The 17,487-nt window shown below is 47.3% G+C and overlaps 1 protein-coding gene across 1 annotated transcript; it reads right to left on the bottom strand.

Annotated features, from left to right (window-relative positions):
• Positions 1–159: 159 nt before the first annotated feature.
• On the bottom strand, positions 160–17,077 carry Pdia6 (protein disulfide isomerase family A member 6). Its single transcript, XM_038318908.1, has 13 exons — positions 16,948–17,077; positions 13,307–13,448; positions 9,740–9,797; positions 9,177–9,303; positions 6,872–6,978; positions 5,569–5,699; positions 5,202–5,316; positions 4,413–4,553; positions 3,768–3,852; positions 3,592–3,664; positions 3,129–3,287; positions 1,346–1,442; positions 160–608 (listed from the first exon to the last, which is right to left on the bottom strand). Exons 1-13 carry the CDS (start codon positions 16,979–16,981, stop codon positions 540–542), a joined length of 1,338 nt encoding a protein of 445 aa, XP_038174836.1. The 5' UTR covers positions 16,982–17,077; the 3' UTR covers positions 160–539.
• Between the last annotated feature and the right edge of the window lie 410 nt (positions 17,078–17,487).

Here is a 17,487-nt window from a genome sequence, read left to right as displayed (position 1 = left end):
GGAAATGCCATTCTCACTTGGTACCAAGTTTTCCAAAAGGTCTCGTCTTCATTTAAAAAACACTTTCAGGGAAGTGGTGGTGTCGTCAGCTCATAGGGTTAGTTTTCAGGCTAAACATCAGACTCCAACTGTATGATGTGCCACTAATTTCATACATTATCAGCATTGTCCAAAATATCATTTTATTCTTTAATGGAAAAAGCCATTAATATTCAAACAAAGGAATCACATTTAAAAACCCTATACATAGAAACAGCCTCCAAGAACAGTCAAGAACAGTCAAGCAGCAGTCAAGAGGAGGGGAAAATGTTTCAACAGCCCAGTTTTCTTCAAAATATGCCAAAGAATACAATCCAATTCATGGCTACAATTCATAGAATTCTTCAGTGTTTTCTTGAGACGCTGAGGTTCACTGTTGCAGTGTTTCCAGGGCCGGCAAGTGCTGCTCGGAAAAGCCAACAGCAGACACCGACCAGAACCTTCTCTGCTGGGAAACTGCCTGCTCCCAAGAAAGGAAGTTTGAGGCTGGGCTGCGGCCCTCACAACTCATCCTTCTCCAGGTCATCGAGCTCCACGTCGCTCAGGTCAATGTCATCTTCCACAGGAAGCTGGGGCAGAAAGTGATGTTAGAGCCTCAAACGACCAACGGTTTCAACAGAAAAGCAAATTCCAGGATTACAGCCTGGCTCTTGCACCAATTATAACATGGATGGGAAACCAGAGAACTGGACAGGCGGTGGGGGTTGGGGTGGGTGCAGAGGCAAAGTCTGACAAACGTAGCCTAGGCTGGCTTTGAAATCCTCCCACCTCAGGGTCCCACAGCTGATTCTACACATGCGCCTCACCCGAGTTTTCTGTCTGAGTTTTTGAAACAGGGCTCCATTATTTAGCTCAAATCTGAAATCATTCATGGCAATCCTCCTGCCACAGCCTTTCAAGTGTTGTAGTGTGGAAATTACAGGCATGAAACCAAGCTCCCCTGACCTTTAAATTGTGAGTCCTAAACTCCTAAACATGTTATGTAGGTGTATGGGTATTTGCCCGCATGTATGTCTGTGCACCATGTGCACAAAATGCCCAGGGAGGCCAGAAGAGGCCATTGGATCCCCCAGGTCTGAAGTCGCACATGGCTGTAGGCCATCGTGTGGATGCTGGGAATTGAACTTGGGTCCTTGGGAAGAGCAGCCAGTTCTCTTAACTGCTGAGCCACCTCTCCAGCCCCAATCATGATTACAACTGTCTTTCTCTAAAACAGAAGCCAGTCATGGTGCATGCTGGTTATGGTGGACGCGGTTTCCAGACAGAGAGACACAAGCTGGGAGAAGAGCCCCTCACTGCCACTTACCTCACCATCTTTCCCATCCCAGGGCTCTCTGGCAGTGATGGTAGGGAAGGAACCACCTCCCACGGGTGCTGTGGAGCCACGTCCGAAAGACAGTTCCCTTGGAGAAAAAATACCCAACGCATTTTAGATATATTTCCAACAAGCAAACTGTCAAAATGCAATGTGTCGTGCACCCATAAAGTCAAGCACTACTTCTAAGGTTTTCTTTTTCTTTTTAAAATAAATAAAACATGAGAGGGTGTTTTTAAAATAAGTTCACTCAGCAAAAGCTGCCCATGACCCTTGCCTGCTAAGCCTATGAGCTTGAAAAGCTCATTACTAGTGAGGTGATGCTTTCAGCCAACCAGTCTTGTGTTTGCCAGTATGATGTGAACATCTATACTCAAAATTACTACCAGAGAGAATCTTTGATCCTCTGGCCTCTACCAGCTGCTGGCATCTAACTGCTGCTAGCCCAGCTCTAACTGGACTTTTGAATGCTGTCTGTGGAGTGTTTCTATTGGTGACATTTTGAGACTACTGTAGCCTGAGCTGGTCTTGCACTTCTGGTCCTACTGTTTCCACCTCCTGAGTGTATAGACAACAGCATGCACCACCGTGTCAGGCTAAAACCCGTCTTTTACATTGGGTTCTGTAGTTTTATGCTATTTATCTTTTGTAGAATACTTTTAAGAAAACCATTACACAAAGAAACAAATTCATTACTAAGCCAGGCACTGGTGGTGCACACCTTTAATCCCAGCACTCGGGAGGCAGAGGCAGGTGGATCTCTGTGAGTTTGAGACCAGCCTGGTCTACAGAGTGAGTTCCAGGACAGCCAGGGACACAAAACAATTCATTACTCTGGGTTCCACTTATTACCAGCTTGAGGAACTGTACAGTTTCACTTCACGTCTTACGGACACTACAGGACTTACAGGAAGGTTTTCAATGCAACATTCCCCACTGTTATTAAGCATGGCACAACTTGTAGTCTACATGGCTGAACAACAGCCTCAGCGTGGCCCCTGGCCCAGGCAAACTTACAGGGCAGTCTCAGCAGAGTGCCAGCCACCAACGTTTGTTATCAAGCACAAAGTTAAAAACCCTCACTTCACATGCCAGCTGAGCAATGAACAAGGAAGAAAGCAGGAAGAGGAAACACAATTGACCTCTCTAGGTCAATGCTTGTATTTGCCCAGGAACAGATGGAATGAGTTTTAGGAAGAGGTGAAGAGCAGGGCAGGATGGAGAGCTCTGCAAACTGGCTTAGGAATTAAGAGGCCATCATGTTTGCCTACAGCAGGAGGATCCTCGCCTTCACATACATTCCACAGCCAAGGGTTCTGACCTGAGGTCAGCAATACCAAGTACAGACTAAGGGTGGGAACGGTGAGACACACAAGACCTCGTGGTTAAGAGTGAGGCCTGAACACGTGCGCAGCATGACAAGCAGGGCAGGGAGAGTGGGATGCCTGCCACAGGAGAGAGCAATGATTTAGAAGCTCAATTTTATAAACATCCAATCACTCTTATGCTGTTTGTTTGTTTGAGACAGGGTTTCTCTGTAGCTTTGGAGCCTGTCCTGGAACTAGCTGTTGTAGACCAGGCTGGTCTCGAACTCAGAGATCCTCTTGTCTCTGCCTTCCAAGTGCTGGGATTAAAGGCGTGCGCCACTGCCATCCAGCCAATTACTCTTACGTTTTAAATGCAAACTAGTTCCACTTACTGCCTGGTTGACACATAACAATATAAATCAACAAAACCCAACAACTAAGAAAATAAACAACTAAGAAAATATTACCTGAGAAATTCATTAATGCCTTGTTCACTGAAAGACCCTTTGAGAAGAGCAAACTTCATTTTGCGTGCATTGATGGCTGCCATAGCAGGGTACCCAAACCCTCCGATCCCCAGTGCGTTCTCCAGTTCATACTGAGCTCCAGCTTCTGTCCACAGCCACCTGGGAAAGCAGACTGGCTTTAGGGTAAGGACGCTTTTTGGATTAGAATCTAAGTTACATCCAAATCTTAGAAAGGAGTGTGGGATGGGCGCGTGCTCAGATCCTACAAGGCTGTTGTCCACTGAGTCACAGATTTCCTATGCTACCTAAACTTAGGTTATCACACATATCTCAGGACTGGTAAGTAACATCTAGTGACAAAGTACAAGCAGACAAACAGGCAATACTGCAAAGAACATTCGAGGCAAGAGGCAGGCAGGTCTGTGCCCTGTACTCAGAGGTCACTTTGAGCTTCAGAACTCACCCCCACATTTTCTTCTTGTATTTGTCAGCCAGTTTCAGAAGAACTTCCAAGTAAGAGTTTCTGCCTGCAGCCCCTGATTTACAGACAAGAACATGGAAGGTGAAATAAAATCAGTTTACTCAGGAAGTACTCTGAGCAGTGGCAGCCGGCAGCAATGAGACCCAGCCTGTGCTCACCGGTGTCCAGGATGTGAGGCAGCACGGCCACAACACAGAGCTGATGCTCCTCACATGTCTTCTTGGCAACGTCTTCGTTGATTATCTGCACCAAGACAGAGCAGCTATGCAACGCAGCACTCAGAGACCCCTACATGATGTCTCCTCACACAGACATGCCACCTAGAACCCTCTAGAAATGCATGCCATCATTCATTCCTAGGCCACCTAAGCAGCCTGGCCTGCCACAGCTGAATAAATAGGTCACATGTCTGTGCACAAGACATTCACACAGTTCGAGGCTCTTGTGTCTGTTTTCTCAAAAGCGCATGAAGGCAGGAGAGATCTCCCCTCTCGGTGCTGCTGTGAGAACTGGAGGCATCTGCACTACCGGGCAGAGCCAGGCAGGGCTCCAACAGCCCAGGTGACGGAATCCACTTAGGTGAGGTTTTGTACAGTATTTTAATCCCCAAAAGTAGTAAATTAAAGAAAGGGAGTAAATCACTAGGGCACATGCCTATAATCTCAATATTTGTGGGGCAGAAACAGGAAGACTGCTGTGAATTCAAGGCTAGTTTGGGCTACATAGTCAAAAGCAAAGCGCTCACCCAGATAAAGGGTTCACAGCAGACGGGAGCTTCCTCACCACCAGGGGGAGCACTTTACCTCAAGCAGCTCTGGAGGCGGGGCATTATCCGAGAACAAATCGAGGGCCCTTGACACTATGTCTGATCTTGTCCGCCCACCATCATAGTCTGCAGGAGACTCGCCTTTCTGAAATATCTTGATTGTAGGGAATCCTCTAATCTGTTAAAGTACAGTAACAACCACAATATTTTAAAATGGAAAATTGAATAATAATAACAATAAACCCACAATCTTTATGGTTTCTAAAACCACTTCATAGACACTTCACTATCACAAAAAATATGTTCCAGTCAAGCATGGGCACATACCTGTAATTCAAGTTATTTGGGAGGCTGAAGCAAAGATCACAAGTTGGGGCCACCCTGGGCCACTTAATAAGACACCGCCCCAAAAATAAATACGTAAGTGCCGGGAACGTAGCACAGTGGTGGAGCTCTTGCCTAGCATACACCATGGCGTAAACCATCAAAACGGGGAGGAGGAGGAGTTCCCAGCTGGAAACGTGGTCAGAGTTTCATTACTTGAGGAGTTCAGTCAAACCCTGTCCAAGCTCTGGGTATTTAATATAGTACGTACACTCCAGAACAAGATCAATTTTCAAAAGTCAAATGAGAACAAGCAAAGGCCAAGTGGAGTGACGTGTACTAACCCACCAGTCCCGAGTTCCAACTCGGCAGCTAGGGACACCATCTCTTCATCTACAAGTGCTTAAACACTTCCTGCCTACTTCGAAAGGAGGTCAGGGGTCGAACAGCTGTTGAAAATCTTGAGTATTTCTCCAAGTAAATGAGTCGTAAACACACTCACCCCGTATCGGCTGGCTAGAACCTGATTCACGGTGGCATCCACAGCTGCCAGCTTCACCTTCCCCTTCGTTTGCTCCTTCACTTCTGTGGCTGCGGCCGCCCACTCTGGCTCCAGGCTACAGAGACCCATTTTAGAAGCACAGTGAGCCCACAGCGCAGGTCCTCACACTGACTGAGCTTACATTCTGCCTTCACACTTCAAACACATCTTGGTGGCTTCACCAAAGAGATGATGCACCTGTCCCCCAATCTGGACACTAGCCAGGCCCTGGCTGAATCTGGGAATAGCACAGCTCGTAGCCGGATGACTATTACCTATTACCGGGAGCACCATGACTGAACACACTTATTTGGTCAAAGGCACTTACTTTTTGCAATGTCCGCACCATGGAGCATAAAACTCAACCATCCAAACATCTTCACTGTCAAGGACATTCTTATCAAAGGTGTCATCCGTCAGCTCTATCACGTCCTTCTTACTTGAACTGTCGCCTCTGCCCTGTCACAACAACAGGAAATATTAACTACTACCCGGTCAAAAACGAATACCACTACTGCAAGTTAGACCAAACAATCATTTTTACAAGGTAATCAAGTTTTCGATTTGCTCATTGGCAAATAAATGAAAACCACTATCTAATGATTGAATGGGAAGCATTCCTTACTACGATTTTTGCTTGGTAGTAGTCTCACTTTTCAACACTTCTTATTACATTCAGAACAACGTATGGTCTGCCTTGAATTCTTCCACCTGCTGTGTTTATGAAGAGCTCAATGCCCACAGCACGGCTGAAGCTGAATGCAGGCTCCAGCAGAGGGCTCTGTGCAGACACAACGATTTCTCTATGTTCATATTCTCATGTCCAGATCCTTCAAACAGCTCACACCAGTGCTTCATCTTCCCAAGTCTTGGTGACAGGCAAGGACTCAGCCATGAATCTACACCCTTAGACCTGAATTTTCTTCAGGCAGAACTACGGTGCTAATCACTCTGCTATGCTACTGCCTGTCACCAGGTTAATTGCCATGGCAGAGGCAAGGCAACGATGTCACCTATGAGTAGGGCTAAGACTGTCTAAGTTGGACTGGCCCTTAGGGCAGAGAGCCATTTTATAAACAGCTTCATTCTAAGGGCGCATCACAGTCAAGCTTTGCATTTATACAAAACCACGTCGGGCACAAATCCTAGAACAGGAACTTGTCTCTCTTCCGCTTCCTATCTACCCCATGCCTACCTATATGCCCCATGTACTCCGGACTCACTGCCGCAGACACAGGTCAAGAGCTCTTGCAAAAAGAGTCTGGAAAGTGAGTCCAGGACTCTGTTCTCCTCTCAGAACCGGGAAGGTCACGAGATCCCAGAGCCTTCCGCCCCCGGCACGGAGCTTCTGCACTCTGTAATTCCAACTACATTCCAGGCTAGGGTCATTCTCAGACTGTGACTAAGTAGGTTTTGCCATGTAACTCTAAGGATGGCAAAGAACAACTGGGCAGAGATTGTACACGCCTGTAATTCCAGAACTAGGGAGGTAGAAATTTAAGAATTTAAGGTCATCCTTGGCCACAGAGAGAATCCAAGGCTAGCCTAGGCTACATGGTGCCCTCTGTAAGGAACACACACATTCAGGCAGAAAACCAAGACACACTAAGTCAGGCACCACACAGCCTTACCTGTTTTCCAGAACTGTACCCACCGCTCCGCCCACCAAGGCGATCCTTCACAAGCTGGCGCAAAGCACTGAGGGCAGCATCTACGATGGCTTCCCCAGTTCTGCCACCTGTGGGACAGCAAGGACAGGCAATCTCAGGCTGGCCTTCTGCACAAGGGCCACGTAACTCCACATCTGTCAGCAGCTGATGGTGAGCAGGTCTCACACACTCACTGTGGCACTCTCCCCTAGACTCCCCACTCAAAATGCCAGTTTCTTCAGTTCCCTGCCTACTGTCTGGAAAAATCGCATCTTCTAATGAGAGAATCTCATGTTACTGAACGGACAACATGAACATGGAAGACACACTTACAGCTGGTCAGGAAGACGAAAAACTTCCCAAGCACCGGGGAGAAAGTCAACACACCTTTTCTACGACATGGATAATAGACAGGAGAGTATGGGAAGAGAGGATACGGGACACGGAGAGTAGACAGTGTGTGGGAAGAGGACATGGGACACAGAATACATGCCTTGAAGCCACCCTCGAAGTTGAAAGGCCTATATCACATTAGAAGGGAAACACCAGAGGAACACCTGACCTGCGGCTCCTATCTTCTATGTCCCCGCAGCCACAGTCCAAGAATATGGTTTGTCTTAGCTCTCTGAAGAGAGACTGCAGTCACTAACTTCCATAGTTCTACTTTACCGTTAGTTACTGTTGGTCTCCGCCTCCTAGTTTATAAAGGACACATGGATAGGGAAAGAAAGCTGCTTTACGGTCACGTACCTACTAAACAGTACAGAGAGAACACTTAGGAAGCGCTCAGTTAACTGAAGGGCCAGACTCAACATGAGAGCAGCCTTCCATCCCTACCACAGATAGTGCTATATCCCAGCCAGCGTCCTTGTCCCACCCCATGGAACAGAATATACCCAAGGAGAACCATCTAGGGAAAGAGGGTTAACCACTCTTCCCACAACAGGTCATACGCATACAAGTGCTATCTATCTCTGGGGTCAATCTGCCTCTTGTAACCACTTGATTCTGCTATTGTAGTGCAAAAGCAGCCTTGCCAATCCATGAAGTCCCAGGTGGGGCTATGTCCCAAACACCTTATGTAGGGCAGGTGAGATGGCTCAGTAGGTAAAAGTGCTTGGCACCAAGCCAGGCAACCTGAATTGAGAGAACTCCTGAAAATGGTTCTATGACTTCATATGAGCACTGAAGTCCATTCATGCCACCAATAAATAAGTATAACAACCTTATTTACAAATAACTACAGCCACAGCAGAATGCTCTAAGTATTCTGTTTTTGTCAAGCAGCGAAACTATAACCAATTATCATTTTGAAGCAAAGACAGACATGCTTACTCTGGAAAACAAAACATCATCAAGAAGAAACCAAGCATTCAAGGCTTTGTCTTTAAGGCTTCTGACCCCAAGTCTAGAGATTTACCAAGCAGACTATTACCAAGTATGCATCCCCTACCCTCAGCATGTACTATTTCAATTACATTTTGGTAGGCTGGGCAGATTTCCTGCCTCTTTACAGAAAAGCAGCAAGGCCAGAGCAGTTAAGTGCCGTGTGGACCAGAGGCCCAAGCATGGAGAGGCGGGGCAGTTATAGCAGGCTGTGCCTTGAGTTTACTCTTTAGATTCCACAGCCCTGGGACTTCCCCAGGCCGAGTCTGACTGGGATTCAGCCCATAGGCACTTCTGTTCACATACACAATTATCAATTACTTTATGCCATATTTAGCAAATCTTTAACCTTGCATGTACAAACACAGCTCACCAACAGACACGCCAGTCCTATCCCCAGTGGTGCTCTGAGAGCAGTGTGACTAAGATAACATTTAATCCTGGGAATTCAGGGCCGGATTCTCTACCTGCCTCCTAATAGACACACACAATTCTCTTATCTCTAGAACTGGGAGAATGTGGAGCACATTACCAACAGTTTATGACACTAATAATTGTTTCCTAGTCAATGGCGCATGCGTTAAGGCAAAAAGACTACAGGCAAATACTATGTATGTTTTGCCAGTCTCTAGGCTTACAGGAAAGGGAGGAAAACAGATCTTCATCAAATATGAAACAGCTGTAATGGGAAAGGCATGGAGCTAAGTGGGCCCTAAAGCCACCCTAAAGAACTGACATTCACGCACACATGTGCCTGGACACACCCCCTTACCTACAAGCTAATACTCAACAGTACTAAGTGCTGTACGTCAGCACAGACAGCAAGGTCAAGTCCCTGAGGGAGCCAGACTGACTGGTTACAGACGGTGTTGCCTACAGGGGAATGGAGTAGAGTCCTTACCCTGATAATCTTCTGGTTTGTTTTTGTTCGCTCCAAATATCTTGATGGTAGGAAATCCCTGGACACCATACTGACCGCCCAGGGACTGATGCTTATCTGCGTCCACTGCACCAACTTTGACAACATCCTGAGGAAATACAGACAGGTTACCTCCTTTCCCTACCCCACAGCCCCGTCAGACTCAAGTACACAAGGTAAAAAGAACTCAGTGAAGTTAAAGGACCACTGAGGAGGTAAGCCTTGAAAGAAGAGCATGTAAGTCACACAATGAGTGAAGGGCAAGTCCAGCCAACGCGGGGTGTCTCTGGGGGACAACTGGACACCAAAGACTTCAGAACCAGCATGGCTAAGATAATTACATAATTTAGCTTGGAAATCAGATGGAATAAACCAGATGACATGAGAATAGTATCTGTCCCACACCTACATGATATCTGTCCCCTACATGATATTTGGCAGCACAACCAGCACTCAGGACTTCACCATGCAAATTATCTTCCCAGCATACACTAACCCATCTTCAAATTTAAACACACAGCGAATGGGCCATCTCAGACACTTACTTTCAATGCAGTGGCTGCTTTTTTCCACTCTGGTGTCAACCTCTGGCAATGACCACACCTGCAAGCGTCAAAACACAAATAAGGTTGACAGTTAAATCCTTTGACCTTCAGTTCATAAAGCAGCCACCAGTGGGGGACCCCAAAGGGCCGGGAGCTTGTAAGGTAGACAAGGACTAAGAGGCCCAGTGACTGTATTTAGGGTACTCAGCATTTCATAAATCTAACAACTCCAGCAAACCATAACCGATCAACAAACGATCACACAGGCAAACCTTTTGCAGGCACTAATTCCGTAAAACCAACCAAAACCTTCTGTAAGTCAGGCAGGACAGGACAAACCTGTCAGGACAGTACCTGGGTGGCAGAGGCAGGACCACAAGTTCAAGGCTAGCCTGGTCTACACGGTAAGTTTCAGCACAGCTAAGACAAGCCCAGCGAGATCCTCTCTCAAAGGCCAAACACAATGTGCTGTGAACATAACAACACAGTATACTGTGTGACAGAAACAGAGATCCACTTCTACCATCCAGTAAGGTCATGGTAACGGCACCACTCAATCTCACGGCCGTGCAATGCCCACTGTGTACAGACAGTGTAGTTTACTAACAGGCAGTATGGTAAACAATTTAACAAGGTTTTACTCGTCTCTTCTACCTGGGACTCTAAGGACATCACTGGATCTGTGTAAAGCCGAGGACAGAACTTTGCTACTATCTTCACTCTAGAAACAGAGACTGGCAAATGACTCGATTCCAGTGCTCGCCTGCCTGGGCCACTGCTTTTCCGAAGGAGCCTACCCCACCATGCTCCCATGAAGACACCATGTAATTAATACTCTAGAGGGACCCGAACTCAGTCCCAACATTTTAAGCAAGGTTATTCTGCAGCAGTGTCTTGAATCGGTGCTTTAACATATTAATACACACATTTATGTATGCTTCGCTGCTTAGGTGAGACACTTAAAATCCGGAAGTCAAATATTCACAAGGCTTAGGTTTCGGTTTCTCTAAGACAGGAGGATTCAAATGAAATGGTTAGAGCACACACTGCTTCAATCTGATGTTAGGTCCTACGCACAGACCAAAGTACCACATAAAAATTAATCCATTTTTGCTAACCTATAATAGAAACTTAGAAGTTCTTTCTATTATAAATGTAAACATCTACAGTTATAGTGATATTTCACTTATATTTTAATAAATAAATCTTAACTGAAGTTCAGAGAGTAAAACAGCCCCACTGGTCATCCTTAGCCAGGCAGTGGTGAGACACACCTTTAATCCCAGTAGTCATGCTAGTTTGCCATAGAAACCGGGCAGTGTACACCTTTAATCCCAGCCCTAGAAAGGAATATAAGATGGTAGGAGACGGCTCTCACACATAGTCTCATCAGATTCCAGGAGATAGATTCGCCATTTCAGACTGAGGTAGGGGTGAGAGCCAGTAGCTGGCTGTTTTGCTTTTCTGACTTCAGGCTGAACCCCAATTTCTGTCTCTGGGTTTTAATTCATAGTGTTACACAAAATTGGTGAGATTACTACTACTTAATGGCTTCCATAAATAAAAACCACAGCTATTTTCTTATCATTACAATTGCTGAAGACACTGTAACATCATTTATGTGTATAACACCTTTAGAATTACATAGCTGTTAGACTTGCTGATGCTTCTTGGTATTTATTAGTTTAGAAAAGAAATGCAAGATAAGTATCCATAATCCTGAAATTTTAAATCCAGAGGTGGGGATGCAGCTCAGGGCCCAGCGTGAGCATAGTCCTGGTTCAACTCCCAGCACTGCAAAAAGTAAAAAACAAGAAAAACCATCCAGACAGGGAACTTTTGGAGCACTACATGACACCTATTATACCCTACTTTGCTCTGTTCAACATCTAAAGCCTTCCACGGTTGTCTCTGGGATGTTAGAAACCAAGCATAAAAAGACTGAAAGCGATTGTTCTAATTAGACATTTTCTCAGAACACTACGCATAAAACTGCCGGCATAGTTATTGCCTACCACATCCAGAACCTGCCTTCGAGATCACACCATCTGCTAGGCTTCCTGGGACGTTTTCTTGTGCTGCAGTTCTCAAAAACAAATGAACTACCCACGACATAAGAAGCTGAGTGTGCTAAATCGCCTCCTAGAGCCATTTAATAACTTAGCAGCCTGGGCGAGTACTATTTGCCAGGCTAATTCAGATGGAAACCAGCAACTAAATTTTAAGATCTTTAGAAGATAGTCAAAGCATTGTGCTGGCATAAATGTTAAGACTGACCCTCAGGTAATTTTCCAAGAAGCAGTGCTAAGTTTCGAGAACAGTCTCAGCATCCACAACAGAACTTTCAGTGGGCACACCCTAAAATGCACCCACTCAGGACTTTGGGATCCGATGGTAAGAATGCCATGAGCTCAGGTCTGGCAGTACAGGTCTGTGATCCCGGCTATTTGGGAAGACTAATGCAAAGGAACAAGTTCAAGGCCAGCCTGGGCAACTTGATAAGAACCTGCCTCGTGTCATATCCTGTGATGCTCCCCGTAGTCCTGGTTATTGTGCTACTCCGTGCCCGGTTGGTGGTGCTGTCTGGGCAGGCTGAGGAGGTGCAGCCTTGCTTGAGGATGTGTATCACCGTGGTGGGCCTTGAGTGTTTCAACTCATGCCACCTCTAGTCAGCTGACTCTGTCGCTCCAGCACCATGCCTTTGGTCGGCCACCTCGGCTCCACCACTACGGACTCTCCTTTTGGAACCATAAGCCCAAATAAACTCTTCTGAAAGTTTCTTGGTTGTGGTGTTTTACCACAGCACTAGAAAAGTGACTAAAAATATCCCTTCCGAAACTGACAAGAAGCCGCCCCACCTCTCAGCTTAGCTCCTCTTCAGAGGAGCATCTGGCAGTCAGCTGCTCTCAGGGGTCTGATGTTCTGCCACTTTACAGCCACCACAGCCCTGCACACTTCACACAGTTCCCACTGCTGCACCTTTGCTTTCCTTTCCAGCACAGGCTTTACCCAGCGCGCAGTGCAGCACTGCATTCTGTGCAGGTATGAAAGCCCAGGCCTCGCTCCACCGTGGTCCCGAGGACTGAACTCAGGTCATCAGGCTTGGCTGTAAGAACCTTTTCCCACTGAGACGCCTTGCCAGACCACCCCAAAACTGACTCAATCTCCGAGGCTTTCAAGAGACTGACATGTGCAGTCCAGTCTCCTAGTCTACAACTATTTGGACATGGTGGCAGAGATGCGTAATCTCAGTTCTCAGGATGCTGAGGCAAGAACATATACATTCAAGGTCAGCCTGGGCTACACAACTCCAGGGTTCCAGACCAACCTAGACCACACAGGACACCTGTACTTATGTGCACATAAACACAATTAAAAAGAGCTGGGCATGACGGTATACAACTTTAATTCTGGCCCTGGGGAGGCAGAGGCAGGTAGACCTCAGCAAGCTCAAGGCCAGCCTGGTCTACGTAATTACAGGTCAGCTGGAGCAAGTGACGCTATGGCAAAATACAAGAAAATCAACCGGTCAATCTTTAAAAGGCATAACTATTTTATAATACGTACCATGGAGCATAAAACTCTACAAGCCACAGGCTATTGCTCTGAATAACTTCTCTGTTGAAATTTGATGGCGTTAACTCGATGACATCATCACTAGAGGAATACAGACCATTGACTGCCAGAAAGAAGGCACAGCTCACCAGACCTGGACAAACGACAAAACACAGCAGTGACAGCATGGCCCACAGTACAGGATCCTCCCCAACCCAAGGACCCTGCTGAAGAGGACAGCCTGGGCCTGCCCTTGGGGCCTTCCTGTTGCAGTGCTGGGCATGAAGGGCATGGAGCACTCAAAATCATGCCAGCTGCCGCTTCCAATGTCAAATGAAGCGCCTGATTCTTCACAGCTAGAAATCTAGGAATCATCCTCATTTTGTAAATAAGCAAACACAGGAAGAAAAGACCCACGTATGGTCGATGCAAACACGACAAGCGGCAGAGTGGCTCTCTAACTCCTGTTTCCAAGCCGTTGGTTATGTACGCCTTGGCATGAATAAACAGATACATTATTCAAGAACACTGCATCTGATGGAATCCAATTTGTTTTTTAAACATGCGAAAGTAGGGGAGATGGCTCAGTGGATCAAGAACACTTGCTATGCAAGCATGACGATCCAAGTTTGCACCCTTACTGTCCACATAAAGGGGTGAGCATGGCTTTACATGCCTGTAACACCACCATGGGGGGACAGGAGGGGGGAGCAGGCTCCTGGAAGCTTGCTGGCCAGCCTAGCTGAAAGGTGAGCCTTTGACTCAGTGACCCTCTCTCGGGAATGAGGTAGAGAGTGACAGAGGAAGACACTCAACATGCCCTTCTGGCCTCTGCGTATGCAGGCACAGGTGTATACATCTCTACACGCAAGAGAACGTATCACACACTCCCACATCACAAACACACAACAGAAGGGAACTATAGAGAAAGGAATGGGACCAGAGGGACAGGAAATAGGAAAGGGTAATGGTGTGTGTGTGTGTGAATATGACCAAAATACATATGTACATGCACGAAAATGTCACAAGGAAACCCACTATTCTGTACAGCTAATATATCCAAATATAAAAGTCTAAGAAATATATTGCATTTGAATTATAGATGGGGCCAATATTGTAGACACTTATGAAATAAAAGCGGCCTTTACTAAGAGTGATGTCACACAAACCAAGAAGTATGGACTGAGAGACAATCAACATACTACCAGGGAACAGCAAGATAGGTTCAAGCTGGCTACTGCATTTAATGACAAAGTTGTCTGTGAGCACCTGGGCAACTGTGACAGTGAAAATAACCAGCAGCTAGTGGGCAGAGGATTGGAGAGAGGAGGCAGTAAGTCTGGAGAGCTCTTTCAGTGAGTTTTGTTAGGAGGAACTGGGGAGAGCAAGCGCCATGAAGAGTAGAGGGGAGCTTCGGTGTAGAGATGGGACTGATCTGTGTGGACCTATGTGCACAGTGGGAGAGGTGAAGGACACTGAAGATCTCAACAAAATGCCCCAAGTCAGGATGGGAATCCAGAGTCGGTGACAAGGGGGCTCTGGAGGCCTCCATCTAATTCACAGAGTAGGACAGGATGAGTTCATTTCTAAATACTGGCTCAGTCGGTGGGGCTGGTCCCTCTAGCTAATATCCACTATGGAAGCCATCAGCCACATGTCATTACCCCAAACTGAAAGGTTCTCCAAGGGTAAAGAACAAAACAAAACAAAAAACAAACATACTGGATTCCAAAGAGCTGGAGAGAAAATAGAAACAAATTTTATTAATATTTTCATACTGAGCATGTGCTGAAATCATGATGGGCTAAGTACAGATGAGCGGGCTTAGTGACAGGACGCGTCCTGTAATGCATGCATGTAGCCGATCTCACCACTGCGACAAAGCCACAAATAGGGACAGCTAGGACATCATTAGGGCGTATAATCCAATGGGGTTGCCACCATAAATGAGGTCATTACATAAAATTAACTCAAAGTGCTGTTACCTCTTCTGCTTTAGTGTGGCACCTAGGAAATTTAGAATTACATTACACAGAGCATTTGCATCATTGTATTTCTATTGGATGGTGCTGTTCAGCCAAGGGACTAGTAGAGCTTGTCTCAAGAGTACTGGGATTAAAGACGTGCCCAATGAGTTCTACTGCTTTACAAGAAGTTTATCTTGTTTATGAAATTGTTATGAATTCAGACTTGCTTGATACACTAATGCCTTATGAAAATTTCAGAGCTGGAGAAAAAAAATCAGAAGTTATGGAAACTCTGTACCCAAAGTCATATGGACAATGACCTCCAACACACTAGAACCTTGTTGCAATCTACTTCTGACCGGTGGTGACTCTAAGTTTTTTAAGGTGTTTAGGTCTTAGATCTTTGATAAGTTGTTTCAATTGGGTAGCCACATCTGTTAAGGGAAGCTCTTTAGAGAACTAGGTAAAAGTGTACAGACAAAAGACTGAACCACAACCTTTAGGAAAAACAAATCGCCCATGCAAAAGAAATGCCTCCCTCCCTGAGGATGGAGTCACCACCTATCCCTGCAGATGCCTGCCCAAATAGCCAAGAGAAGCAGAACCTCCCAATTCTGCCTCAGTCTACCAAATGATGGCTCCAAGAAGATCTACCAGGGTCAGGAAGGATCAAACACACTGTCCCCTTGTATCTGCTCTGCCAGCATCACCCCCCTCGTAGGGTTGGGATTGGGGGGGGCGGGGGAGTAGGTCAATGCTGACCCATCAAGTTCCGCTGGGCCACTCTACAGTGACTATGAGCACCAACGGGAAACAGAACTCCCGGGGTCCACACTCCATGCGTGCAGATGGTTTGGCCATCTGTGGCTTCCCATTCAATCTCCGCAGCCGTTAAGGGTGTTATAAATTCACGCCTGTAATATTTCTGCCTGGCACCCGCCTGCAGCAGGGTGTCCAAAAGAGGGCTGACTACCTGATTAAAATAATGAGCTAATTGATAGGCTCACTTTCACAGCCACTCACGGGGAAAACTAGAGATTAAATCTTTTCCCTCTTATCTGCTCTCTACGGTAACCCAGCAAGTACTTCTTAAACATGTACTACCGCTCATAGGGTGAGCACGGTTGAAAGAAGAAGAAAAAAAAAAAAAAAAAGAACACTGGCAGAGAGGTGAGAAAACACGCTGCCGGTCACAAACAGGAGGGAGTGCAAGAGACCTATCTTCCCTTCTTTCCAGTCATGATCTAGGCTGCGCAAAATACTGTCTAAAGACTCTAGGGCCATGAACAAAGCCAGCCGGGGAAGGAGGGGACCCCAAAATTCACCCACTGGGTCGCTAACCATCACTCCGGGACACCTAGGCGGACGTTCAAAGGCATTAAAGTGCTTAAGCGCGGTGAGGCCTCCCTCGGAAGGCACTGCCCACCTACAGTCCGCATCACAGGTCAGACCTCTGCTACCCGCGTCTAAAAGTGAAGGCTGAGCTGGACCGGTGGTGACCGGCGCTCGAGGTGAGCAGAAGCAGTGAGTCCCCGACTCCCGGGGGCCTCCTGCAGAGGGCCCGGCTGGGCCTTCCCCCGCCGGCCAAGAAGTCCCCAAGCCGGGCCAGCACCCCGTTCCCTCCACTAGGGCCCCGGACTCTCCGGCCAACCCCAGCCAGGCCTCCGCTCGCAGGGCAGCGCTTACCGAGCTCCAGGCGAGCCATGCCGAGAAGCCGCATTCTATCCGCGCCGCCGCTGCTTCGTCTCTGCCGCGCCCACGTCCCGCCCTCGGCTTCTAGCGGGAGGTGCGCCGGCGCGCGGGGGCGGGCCGGAAGGGCTCGCCGCGCCGTGGCCGCCGCTCATTGGCCTGTGTGGACTTCGCTCGCGTGCATGGCCAATGGGAAGCGGCCGGGTAGAGGTTACCGGTTTGGGTCCCCACCCCCACCCCGGTGGGGCCAGGGACCAGCCGAGGAGCAGAGCGTGATGGGGCGGGGCGGCGATGGGCGGGGAAAGAAGAGGTGGGACCAGTGGATGTCGGGCTACGCCCTTGCGGGTCCCTCTGGTCTCCAGAAGTTTTCCTGGGCTAGCTCAAGACTCCAAGGCTGAGGTCTTCATTTCTCCCAGTCCCTCATTCTCCTTCCTCTTTGCCTCTCTCGTGGCCTCTTCCACTTCTCACTCTTTGATCTGTCTCTTTCTGTTGGGAGAATAGTCCCGGGTCTTCACGTGTTTACGACCTTATTAAATG

The sequence above is a fragment of the Arvicola amphibius genome, chromosome 2, assembly GCF_903992535.2.
Source record: "Arvicola amphibius chromosome 2, mArvAmp1.2, whole genome shotgun sequence".
In the NCBI taxonomy this organism is placed as follows: Eukaryota; Metazoa; Chordata; class Mammalia; order Rodentia; family Cricetidae; genus Arvicola; species Arvicola amphibius.
This window is presented reverse-complemented; position numbering and strand designations above follow the sequence as displayed.

Excerpts from the sequence above, each read along its gene's own strand:
- Pdia6 (XM_038318908.1), bottom strand. The coding sequence starts at position 16,981 with ATGCGGCTTCTCGGCATGGCTCGCCTGGAGCTCG. Across the intron at positions 9,798-13,306 it reads GTAGAGTTTTATGCTCCATG|GTGTGGTCATTGCCAGAGGT; the intron begins GTACGTATTATA and ends TGACGCTTGCAG. Across the intron at positions 5,700-6,871 it reads GGTACAGTTCTGGAAAACAG|GGCAGAGGCGACAGTTCAAG; the intron begins GTAAGGCTGTGT and ends TTGTTGTGACAG.